Source organism: Natrix helvetica (genome assembly GCF_964273705.1).
Source record: "Natrix helvetica genome assembly, chromosome: Z".
NCBI classification, from domain to species: Eukaryota; Metazoa; Chordata; class Lepidosauria; order Squamata; family Natricidae; genus Natrix; species Natrix helvetica.
This window is the reverse complement of record NC_138554.1, coordinates 100,280,971-100,293,516: the sequence shown is the minus strand read 5'-3', so window position 1 is coordinate 100,293,516 and position 12,546 is coordinate 100,280,971. Positions and strand designations below refer to the sequence as shown.

General features: G+C 35.7%; 1 protein-coding gene across 8 annotated transcripts in view; it reads left to right on the top strand.

The window, feature by feature from the left end:
- PALS2 (protein associated with LIN7 2, MAGUK p55 family member) overlaps positions 1-12,447 on the top strand; it is a 65,550-nt gene extending 53,103 nt beyond the window's left edge. For all 8 annotated transcript variants that reach the window (XM_081971432.1, XM_081971431.1, XM_081971430.1 and 5 more), the window contains 5 exons: positions 170-238; positions 1,564-1,725; positions 8,211-8,413; positions 10,390-10,518; positions 11,759-12,447. In XM_081971432.1, coding sequence (XP_081827558.1) covers positions 170-238; positions 1,564-1,725; positions 8,211-8,413; positions 10,390-10,518; positions 11,759-11,935 — 740 coding nt within the window. In that variant the 3' untranslated portion in view covers positions 11,936-12,447. The remainder of the gene's footprint in view (positions 1-169; positions 239-1,563; positions 1,726-8,210; positions 8,414-10,389; positions 10,519-11,758) is intronic.
- The last annotated feature ends 99 nt before the right edge of the window (positions 12,448-12,546 follow it).

Below are 12,546 nucleotides of genomic sequence, written 5' to 3'. Positions count from 1 at the left end.
ATTAAATAAGGGAGTATTATAACCATAAGTCTAAACAATTTATTATAGTTATATAAACAAATTTAGCAATTACAAGCAGGGTGATATGGCTTTCCATGGAGTACATTAAGACTTCGTTCCAAACCAACATAACGAATTGTAATTTCAAAAATATCTCATTTGTTTTTAGGTCCTTTCTGTGGGACAATAAATAGTAAAAAGAAGAAAAAAATGATGTATCTCACAACTAGAAATGCAGGTTTGTGAATTTCAGCATTACATACTAGAATACAAAGAAATAACTTGGCAAGAATATTTAGAAAGTTATTTATATTTATTTAGCGTAATAACTACTGCAAAAAAGATAGTAAAATTGGGTGTGTTCACAGGCTGACCATACAACAACTAATATGGTATACAATCATACTTATGGTCATATATCAAGGACTATCGGTATCTCCAGTGGCTACACATACAAATCTAGGAAGTGATTCCAAATGAAACTGATCTTTTCTGAGTTTTCCTACATGTAGACAATTTGATATCCCTTGTCATAGTGTAAAAATGTATATTTACACTGTTTTGCTAATTTATTTTATAATTCAAATTATCCTTGAACTCACAGATAATTTAGCTTGTCATGTTTAGCAATTTAATTCTAAAGTGAAATGGGGCACATTAATGTTTTTTTTTTACTACTGTATTAAATAATTTAGGAGTCCTATGTTACAAATTATATCTAAGTTTCCCAGAAGTAACTGGGAACAATGGGCTCCTGTACAGCACTATTTTTTTAAAAATAAAATAGCCATACAGTAGTAGAAATCCTATTACAGGAAAACATTTTTTACTCCTTGTGACAAGCTGCAGCTGTTGTATATTACATCATTCATATAATTAGCAATGTTACTCTGTTGATCCATCTATATTCATAGTATATTCATCACTTGAAAACTATTGTATGAAATCAGAGGTAGAATCTGAAGAACCAGGTTATATGACCTTTCACCCAGTGCTTTCCCAAAATTATCAAATCGTAATTTGTAATGTCTCTAATATTAGTAATGTGTAATTAATTTTAATTAAACTTAAATTTACATTAAATCAACTGTAATGGCCCAGTCCTATCAATTTATTACAGAGGGCTTTCTGCCATGACTTTCAGTGGCCAAATTGGATACTGACCCCCTCCTGAAAATACATACATACATACATACACTACCTTCAATGCTGGAAATAATAAAAATGGATATCACCTTGAAAACCTTACTTGGCTAGCTTACCTGCGTCTTCTTGAAGTAATTGTCCATTCTATTAAATAGGGTAAATGCATTGTAGATGCCTTAAATGTCTTAAATAATATCATGTAATAGGGGCCTCAGAGGCTCTAATCCTAGTGGCTAACCCAACACTTTGGACAGCCTCCCAACTGAGAGTCAAGAAGTCACAAATTGATTGGGTTGAGAATAACTGTCTCAAAATCAACCAATGAGCTTCATGGGTGATTGGCGGATTAAATCCATAGAATTGTGAAATTTATATTGTTCGCATTGCCTTGATTTTAACATGTTCTATTGCATCTAGAATTTGATCGACATGAAATTCAAATATATGAGGAAGTAGCAAAAATGCCTCCATTTCAAAGAAAAACACTAGTCTTAATAGGGGCCCAAGGAGTTGGCCGAAGAAGTCTGAAAAACAGATTTATTGTACTGAATCCCACAAAATTTGGAACCACAGTCCCATGTAAGTTTTTATAACACTCTTGTTTGTTTGCTTATTTTACATAGATTCACTAACATATTTCTTTGATTCCTAATAACCTTAATCTCAGATAGACATTATGAAATGAGGTAGTGTAATGACAAATTAAAATCTTCATCATCATCATCTTCTTAGCTATTGTCTATCCATTGCAGGATAGACTATCTTTTGCATGTTTCCAACCAATATGTGACAACATCAACAAATATTGTGGGCTCAATTGGCAAAAGAAAACTCAGGATCGTATTGGTTGGAAACTACAGGTAATCCTTGAGGTATGACAGTGTGACAGTGCAGGGCGATTTTGCTTCCAACAATCAATTGGCTTGCAAACGCTTTTCACACTGACAGTGAAAGATTCTGGGGGCCGTGATATCACACGACTTCAGGCACCCATCTGCTTTTGCAGAGAATGGATGCTTGCAGTCATGAGAGATCACAACCCCCAGAACATTTCATTCTCGATGCGTGAAAAGCATTTGCAAACCGATCGGATGCTGAACTGAAATCAGAGAGGTTGCAAGGGAACTGAGTCTGGCACGGTAGGATAGTGTTAGGTACTGGTGCGATTAAGCACTAGCAATGAACCCCAGGTCGAGGTTATAACAGAGCAACCCTGTAAAGTATACGCAGCGTGCGATAGATAAAGCAACCACACTGAATAATGGATAGTAAAGTAACAAAATAAACTTTACTTTTTGAAGAATATAGCAAAATCCATAAACACAGCCAAAAAGTCATACACAAAAAAAAAACAGTCCAATACTACCAAGATAACTTGGATACAAGTAGCAAATAACTTACACACAGTAAGTAGTAGCAACAGTAGTAACAGTTAGACAGCAGTTATCATACATCAATCAAGAGAGAGAGAGAGAGAGCAACAACATCAGCTGCAATTTAAATGCTGTAATCTACTAATTAGCAGAGCTCCTCTCTTAAAGATACATAACATACCTTGTGCAATATATTGTCTACCCAACTTGTTGGTTACACCCTAACATTCTCCCCTTTGGGTAGATCAATATATCCACTCACAATGTAAGATGATAACCTTCACATGATGAGGTATGTTTCACTGAACTTTCTGCCTTAGTGAAGTTGTCTGCTAAATTGTCTTCAGTTGAACAATATTCCAACTTTATCAGGCCATCCTTAATGCTTTGTCGAACATTAAGATACCTCAAATCAGTATACTTCGATCTCGTCTTAATAGCTAAACTAGTCGCCATTTTTATTGCTGCCTGATTATCTTCATAAACAGTAAAAGGTTCATTGATACTTAATCCCATATCTATAAGCAACTGCTTATAATATATGAGCTCAGTACATGTCAACGACAAACATGAAAACTCAGCTTCCATTGTGGATAAGCTTATGTGTTTCTGTCGTATCGACTTCCATCCAATCAGTACACCACCTAGCATAAAGGCTATGCCGGAAGTTGACTTCCTATTATCTATAGCAGCTGCAAAATTCGCATCAGCATAAACAGTCAAAACTAAATCCCTATTCGGTTCTAAATATAATGCATAGTGGATAGTTTTCTTCAAATAACGCAGCACACGCTTTGCTGCTTGCCAATGCCTCTCTGAAGGACTATCATTGAATCTAGCCAGTTGGTTCACACTAAATGATATATCTGGTCTAGACCAATTACTTAGGTACATTAGGCTACCTATCAAAGATTGATAGATTCCCTTATCAAAACCAGTACCCTCAGTAACCTCAGGTTTAAACTCCAATGCCATTGGTGTCTTTGCAGTCTTACATAGCTCCATGCTATATTTCTTAAGTAAATGATTAATTTTACCAGCCTGCGACAGCTTAAAACCTTTACTGGTTCTAACCACGTCTAAGCCCAGATAATGCTTAATTTCACCCAAATTCCGGATTTTAAATTTACTCTCTAATTGTGAAACAATGTCAATAGCTTCCTGCTCAGACCTAGTAATAATAGCTATATCGTCCGTGAACAAAAGCAACAACGAGATCAAACCATTTTTCACCCGTCTAAATAAACAAGGATCAGCCAAACCTGGAATAAATCCCATAGCTTTTAGTTCATTTACTATACATCTGTTCCACTCAAAACCGGACTGTTTTAAACCATAAAGGCTCTTTTTAAGTCTCCAACAACCAGTCTGGCCATTAGAATCCACACCTGGTGGCATCTTCATATAAATGGTATGCTGCAATGGAGCATGCAGATACGCTGTTTCAACATCAATATGGGTAACATTACACCGATACTTAGCAGCCCACACCAATGCTGCCCTCAACGTAGAGGCTTTCAAGCTCGGAGCAAAAACCTCATCGTAATCCCTCTCAGTTTGGGAAAACCCTTGAGCAACTAAACGAGCCTTATAAATAGCATTGCCAGCAGCATCGTTTTTTAATTTTAAACACCCATCTACAGCCAATTGCACTCTCCCCTGAAGGGAGCCTAGCTTCTTCATAAACCTTCAATTCCTGTAAGGATTTCAACTCCTTCTCCATAGCTGTTTTCCACAATTTCTTTTCCTTTTCAGGATACAGCCTTAACTCTGCAAAACTAGAAGGTTCTATGCTAACTTGCAATACTACACTGGCTTGGTATCTGTCGGGTGGATGCCTGTCCCTAGTAGACCTCCTAGACAATACAGGACTTGCAGAATCATCCTGTTCCACCTCACGAGTAGATTCTACATCTACATCTTCCTCCCTTTTCAGAGTAATAGATGGACCATCCTGATTCTCTAACTGCTCATTTGGTGTATCATGATTAACCAAACGATCAACATCTATATCATCACAAACCTTATGAAACTCTTGTTCTAGCTTCTCCCAACCAACATGTTCTGAAAATTTAGCACTAGCACTGTGCATAATTCTCCGAGTTCCAGGTTCCCAGAACCTAAACAATCTATGATTGGAATTGTACCCAACAAAAACCATCTTCCTAGCTCTGCTTTGATCCTTCCGTCTAGTCTGTGAGGGAATATGCACCCAAGCAGGGACACCAAATGTGTGTAAATAACTCAAATCAGGCTTCCTACCATGCCAAAGAGTATAAGGAATCTTACCATTAGTTGAGTTAACTACTATGTTCAGAATATGGTTTGCACACATTATAGCCTCACCCCAAAGCTTTTCTGATAAACCAGAATCAACCAGCATAGTTCTGGTCATTGCCTGCAATGATTGACCACGTCTTTCAATAAATGAATTATGTTCTGGCCTGTAGGGGGCAGAACGCCTATGTTCTATACCAGCATTCTCCAACATTGATGTAAACCTATGATTAGTGAATTCAGACCCATTATCAGTGACTAGGCAAAGTACTTTTTTATCCATCTTACGTTCAACAAACTTTAACCATTTAGTAAAATGTTGGAAAGTTTCTGCCTTTGATTTCATTACATAACAGAAACCATACCTAGAATAATGGTCCATAATGCTGAGTATATAGCAGGCACCTCCTAAGCTAGGTTTCTTAGGGCCAATTAGGTCTGCAAACACTACATCCAGTGGTTTAGATGTCTTGAATCCTTGAAACCGGTTTGCAGGGGTAACCTTACTTTTAGCCTGGTTACAGGCATTACAGTTAAGATATTTTGAACAAGGTTTCAAATTGATTCCATTAGATAGAATAACAGTTTGACGTACCATTTTAAAATTTACATGGCCTAAACGTCTATGAAGTAGATGTATACAGTTATCATGGGGCTGTTTATTCTTATAACCAGGTTCAGAACTCGCAATATTTAAAGAGTTCTCATATAGAATAAATAAATTATTCTCCAAATTGGCAATAACACTATTACCTTCCTTTTCAATAATGCATCTATCATTCTTAAATGTTACTGTAAACCCACATTTCACAAGGTCTTTTACAGATAATAGGTTAAATTTCATTTTAGGTACATATAACATTTCCAATTTTTCATTAATACATGGACAATAAGCTGTACCTTCACCTGAAGCCTTAATTTTCCAACCATTTGCTAAGGAAATGTGCTGTTTGCTAGCCTTCATAGTAACAAACCTTTCTTTAACCTTAGTTATAGAATGGGATGCGCCACTGTCAACCACCCAGAAACTATGGTTTACAGCCTTATCTACCTTAGCTACAGTTACAGTAACATTGTTGCTTTTTCTTTTACTATTAGCAACACTCCTTTTCTTGCTATTTTTACAGTTCTTAGCAATATGCCCCTTACCACCACAAGAATAACATTTCTTAACAAAATTTACAGTTGAAAACTGTGTTTCTTCTTGTGATTGATTGTCTCTGAACTGAACTCTATCCTCTCTTCGTCTGGACTCTTCAAGCAATCTCCCGGTAACCTCAGATAATGTCAGTTCATCTCGTGAAAGAACTTCCAATGAGGAAACAAAAGAGTCGTAGCTTTCATCAAGCGATGATAGAATAATATACACCTGTTGAAGCTCAGAAAAAATCAACTCTTTTTCTTGCAAATCCTGCAAAGTTTTCTTCATGAAGTCTAAATGAGCCAACATATCACCACCTTTTTGCAAACGGGCTCTAAACAGTTTCCGTGTGAGATGAATATGAGCACCCACACTGTCCCGAACATAAATTCTCCGCAATGTGTTCCAACACCTAGCAGCAGACTCTTCGCCACGAATATGGACCAGTTGGTGGTCATTCAGTGTTAGTCCAATAATGCAGAGAGCTCTCTCATTGTCCCTGTTAAACTGCGCAATCTTCTTCGCATCCTCATTATCAGCAGGATCCCAATCTGTAACATCTGGTGGGTTCTGAACCACAAACCACAGTCCTTCTCTACGCAGAAGTAGGGAACACTTCAAGGACCAGGAAACATAGTTGGTTCCATCAAACCGGGTAATCATGGAGAGTGCAGCAGACTGTTCTTGTGCCATATTCACAAAAATAAACTATCCAAAAAGTGGTGCTTAAAAAAAAAAAAATTATGGTTAAGGCAGGGCGTCTGGGCCCATAACCAATGTTAGGTACTGGTGCGATTAAGCACTAGCAATGAACCCCAGGTCGAGGTTATAACAGAGCAACCCTGTAAAGTATACGCAACGTGCGATAGATAAAGCAACCACACTGAATAATGGATAGTAAAGTAACAAAATAAACTTTACTTTTTGAAGAATATAGCAAAATCCATAAACACAGCCAAAAAGTCATACACAAAAAAAAAACAGTCCAATACTACCAAGATAACTTGGATACAAGTAGCAAAAAACTTACACACAGTAAGTAGTAGCAACAGTAGTAACAGTTAGACAGCAGTTATCATACATCAATCAAGAGAGAGAGAGCAACAACATCAGCTGCAATTTAAATGCTGTAATCTACTAATTAGCAGAGCTCCTCTCTTAAAGATACATAACATGCCTTGTGCAATATATTGTCTACCCAACTTGTTGGTTACACCCTAACAGATAGTAGGGAAGCAATTGCGTAGTGATTTGGTATCTACCATGCACACTTAAAGATCAGCACATTCAATTAGTGAATGCATGGCCAAAAGGAAGTTTTCACATTTACTTTATGTAATTTACTCCAACAAATCCTTGGTTTTCAAATGTAATTGCCAGGCTCCATTACATCTGTAACTCGAGGATCATCTGTACAAGTTAAAATATGAATAAATGCACGTGAAGTTGTGTAACTAGTTCATTTTTTCTAATATTGGCATGTTTTACATATTTGGTAGTAAAATAGTATCAGCAAACATATGGTAATTGTGCTTCAAAGCATATTCACCTGGGAATAAACCTTATTATAAGTACTTCCAAGCACTCTTTAGGATGCATTACATAAGGAATTCTATAGATTGGAATTTAAATTATTTGTATGCAAGTTCATTTAAACATTTTAATTATAAATAGTTGGTAAAATACTTGTTTTTTTCAGATGCAGATGGGAGAGTGGCAGAAACTGCGTGAACTCACAATGAAAATAAAAATGCAAATTAAAATAGCTCTGCAGACTAAAAGCCTAATTTCTGGAGCTTTTATGTGACCTCCTGCAGCCCCCAATCCTTCTCTCAGGTTTATACCTCAAGGTTGAAATATTATATAAGCCATGGTGGCACAGTGGTTAGAATGCAGTAGTGCAGGCTATTTCTGCTGACTGCTGGCTGCCTGCTGTTTGGCAGTTTGAGTCTCACCAGTTCAAGGTTGACTCAGCCTTCCATCCTTCCGAGGTTGGTAAAATGAGGACCCAGATTGTTGGGGGGCAATAGGCTGTCTCTTAACTGATTAGAGAGGGCTGTAAAGTGATTAAGTGCTATTGCTATTTCCTGAAACATAGGAATTATTTTGCGAGCTATAACAGGACACCATTCTTGGGCTAAGAGCCTTTCTACTAGTACAGGAAATCTACTGTATTCAGATCTTTGTGTCTTTCTGTAACAAGTTCTTAGATAAAAGCACACCTGGCTGTATCTTTTGTACATTGTTGTTTGCTCATATATCAATTTATTTAGTTACATCACGGAAACCAAGGGATGATGAGAAAGATGGACAAGCATACCGGTTTATGTCACGAAATGAAATGGAAGCAGATATTAAAGCAGGAAGATATTTAGAACACGGGGAATATGAAGGAAATCTTTATGGTACCAAAATAGATTCTATTATTGAAGTGGTTCAGACTGGAAGAACGTGTATCTTGGATGTGAATCCACAGGTATGCTAGTGTAATATTTTAATAGCCAAGTATCAGTGGGAAAATTTTGCATCTGATCAAGTTGGAGAAACTTTGTAAGAGTTGGGTTTTCTGTAATTACATTAATTTGAGTAGTGAGCAGCTTTCACAAGAGGGCTGGGCTTTCAACAGGACATGGGGACCACATCATCCCTTGTTGTTGCCAATGATGGCCAGAAAAAGCAGTATTGGTCCTTTTTCTATTTTAGCATGTTTTAAAAGTCATTTTCACAAGATTTAAGTGGCCATTCTGACTCTTAATCCCCACCAAGTCTCTACGCGTGAAGAAATAGTCTTTAAAAAAATTCACTCATGCCTACCTGAAGAAATTTGCAAGTTGTGGATTTCCCAGTTGTCTCTCGGGGGGAGCTAGAACTTACATATTTGAAATGAATGCTCCCATAACCTCACTGTATGTGTAGAATTGCAAAGTGGCTTATAAAGTTGAGCCAAAGGCCATCTGGAATGGCATTTATAGCTTCATAATGATTATTCTTGAGCTTACGTTCCCTACCATTACTGCACTTTTTTCCATCTTCTTCAGCCAATATTTGCTACTGTCTCCAAAGGGTGGAGATTGTGGCTGTAGAAACAGTAGATGGATAAAGAATAAGCCTCTTATTTCTTTTATTGTTTGAGGTTGACTTCAGGTAACTACATGAATAAGTCATGTAATTTTCTTAGCAACCTTTCAGAAGGGATTCACCATTCTTATCTACAGCTTAGGGAAGTTGACTCAAGGGCAGGACAAGAACATCCCCCCCCCCATTCTTAGTCCAGTGCTTTAACCACGAGACCAAACTAGTTCTCTTAATCTCTGGAGATTTAAAGTCAATGGCAGTGGGAGGGAAGCTTCTTTGCTTGGAAACTGTATGCTTATACCTATAGTAGAAAATTTGAAAAGAACTCAATTACAATAATTAAAAGGTTGGAGAAGGGAGGGGAATTAGTATGAATTTATTCCTGCCCTGCCTTCACTCAGCTTTGGGAGTTGTTCCCTTCCCCCAGTCTGACTTATCCTACAAAATTTGATATGGCTATGAACCCAAATTAGCTTATGCAAATTATTGGTTTAGTGTAAATTCCAAAGGAGGCTTTGTTGGGGAGGGGGATGGATGCCTATCAATGAGTGTTAACTCCGGGTGACTTCCTGGACAGGTTCCTACATTTTTTTCTGGCAAGATTTCAGAAATGGCTTATCATTGCCTCCTTTCCAAGAAGAAGAAGAGTGAGTGAGTGGCCCAAAGTCACCTAGCTGCCTTTATACCTAAGGCAGAACTAGAACTCACTTAATTCTTCAGCATGTTGTGTGGCAAGTCACTTTATATTTGCATTTACTTATTTTGCTTTTTTTTAAAAAAAATGAAATGAACACTGAAATATTTCTAATGCTATTTTTGCTACTAAAATGTGCGCAGAAATACTTGAAATGTAACTATAATATGGTAACTGTAACCTGATAAATACACTATGTGTTGTTAGATTACAAAAGTTTAATAACTAAAGAAAATCCCCCCTATCATTAGGTGCTATCATTTTGAGAAGTATATAACTGAATTGAAATATAGATTTAGAAGTCACTTAACTATAATTTTGAGCAGCTTACAGTTTAAGAAAACACTACAGAGAAAATTTCTGACACATCCTGAGAACCATATTCTGTATCTCACCACCATTACTAAGTCCACCACTAATATCCTGGGAGAACTGCCATGTTTTTAAAGGCTTCCAGAACATCCTCAAGGTAGCGCATGGATCTCTTGGGGTGTGTAGTTTAAGAGGCTGAATGCAGTGACAGAAAAAGCATAGTTCCTGTGTCCTAATAGATGGCATCATTTGAAAGGACTGAAGCATGTTGTCTATTAAATAGTGAAAAATACATATTACCCCCTGTGCTTACACTGACACTGTCTATTATACAAAAAAATGAATGCATAACTTAATTCTTTTCTTTCCAGGCACTTAAAGTGTTGAGGACATCAGAGTTTATGCCCTACGTAGTTTTTATTGCTGCTCCAGAACTTGAAACACTGCGTGCAATGCACAAAGCTGTGGTTGATGCAGGAATTACAACCAAGCTTCTAACAGTAAGGAAAATTATCATTTTAAAAAAAAATATGTATGAGTAATCTAGTTTATTTTATCAGCATTATTAAAGCTACACTTATATAGTATAGGTCATCTTCAGACTCCTTTCCCTCTTTCTATTGGCCATTTGTAGTTCTTGGACTTTTACTAAACTGTTTAGGCATAGATTATTGCAGATTTTTATTTCAGTTCATTATAACTGCCTCATCTATTCCAGAAAACTTAGTAAACTAAGTAGTTTGTTGATGTGAGGCAAAGAATGTTCTTGATGTCTCTCAATACAGTTTTAAAATGTATTATGGAGCAAGAAGTTCTTTTAATTCAAATAACATTCCTAATCTAGTTTCTTAATTGAAAAGTGGGATACATTTCTAGATACTGTAAATATGTGTTGTTATCTGTTGCTTATGACATAGCTCCTGCATTTAAATATATGATGCTATATTTATCCATTTAAAATTGCCAGAATAGTATGCATTAAAATAATAGTTTGGATTCAGATTGTGTTAGAATATGGAAGACAATGGGATTGGTAAAAAGCTAATAAGAATAATTTCAAATATCAAATATAATTCTGAATATAATTAAATCTAAATTTAGCCTAACAAGTGTGTGAAGCTCTAAGAAAGAAAGTGAAAAATAATTTCATGTGTAAACTATCAGGCAAAATAGCTAGATAAATCAGTGTCACTGTAGATGGTCTTTATGGCACCTTAATTCTCAGCTGATACAGTTTTATAAATAAACACCTGCATATTAAAATGCCCAGGAAAATATTCATTGACAAGTCTGTTCATTTAGGTAAGTGATTAATATGATCCATACAGTTGATCTAGCACAAAATGTAGCTGCTTTGTTATTAATTAAAATACTTAGAATTTTTCTGATGAAATCCAGTATTGTAATAAACTTATATTGAAACATTTCTAAAGTAAGATTTTAAAGTATGCAAATTATGTGCATGTTTAAAGAGTTGTGCATAGCTATGAGAATCCTAAAGCTAGACTGTAACGTAACTAAGATCATCTGTTGTACCTAAATAGCTGTTTGTACTTTCACAGATTCCTGTATCATTATATTTTTAGGAATTAATTTTAAATACTTTTTTCTATTTAAAAAACTGGTCTTGTTGATTTCTAAAGATTTTTTTAAATGCAGTTAAATGCAGTTTTAAATCTGACTCTACTCATTTGCTTTTTATAGTAGTTTTATTTTTAATATCTGTCAATATTTTAATAGGATACTGATTTGAAGAAAACTGTTGATGAGAGTGCACGGATCCAGAGAGCTTATAGTCACTACTTTGATCTGATTATTGTGAATGACAACCTAGACAAAGCTTTTGAGAAGTTGCAAACTGCTACAGAGAAATTGAGAATGGAATCACAGTGGGTCCCAATTAGCTGGGTATACTGAGTTCTTTTAAAGATGAAACAAACGTCATGTAATGTTGAAACAAACACTATACTAAGAAAATATTGTACAGTGGTGCCAGATCCTTGGCAGGACCCAATGTTTTTATTTTATGTATATTAAAATAATAGTATGCTAGTCAAAAAATTTTATACAAAATGTTGAAGGGAAAGTGTACTTAATATGTAATTTATTTTAATTTTTCTAACTTTTTACAAATAACCTTTTTATTCATATCACATGAAGGAAATGCGTTGAAGCATTTTTATAAATGTTTTGATTTACTACTTTGCCTTTATTCATCTAAAGAACTTTCCAGTCATTCATTTATACATTTGATCTTACATTTTCACTGTGATACGGAGAAAAATACTTGAAAAGGTTTTTGTAAAACTCTGTTTTAAATCAAATGTTTCATCTGATTAGTTTTTATTATTTAGATATAATCCTTGTTCTAATAAGCATATCACCTTGACATAAGCAGAACTTTTAATAAAGCAACCAGCACTGAGCCATGTTACTGAAGCATATTTGCTTAATGTTTATCCATGTTTTGCAGCTGTTTTGTCTTAGACAGATGTACTGTAGACTTTTATGTAATTCCCTTTTTACAT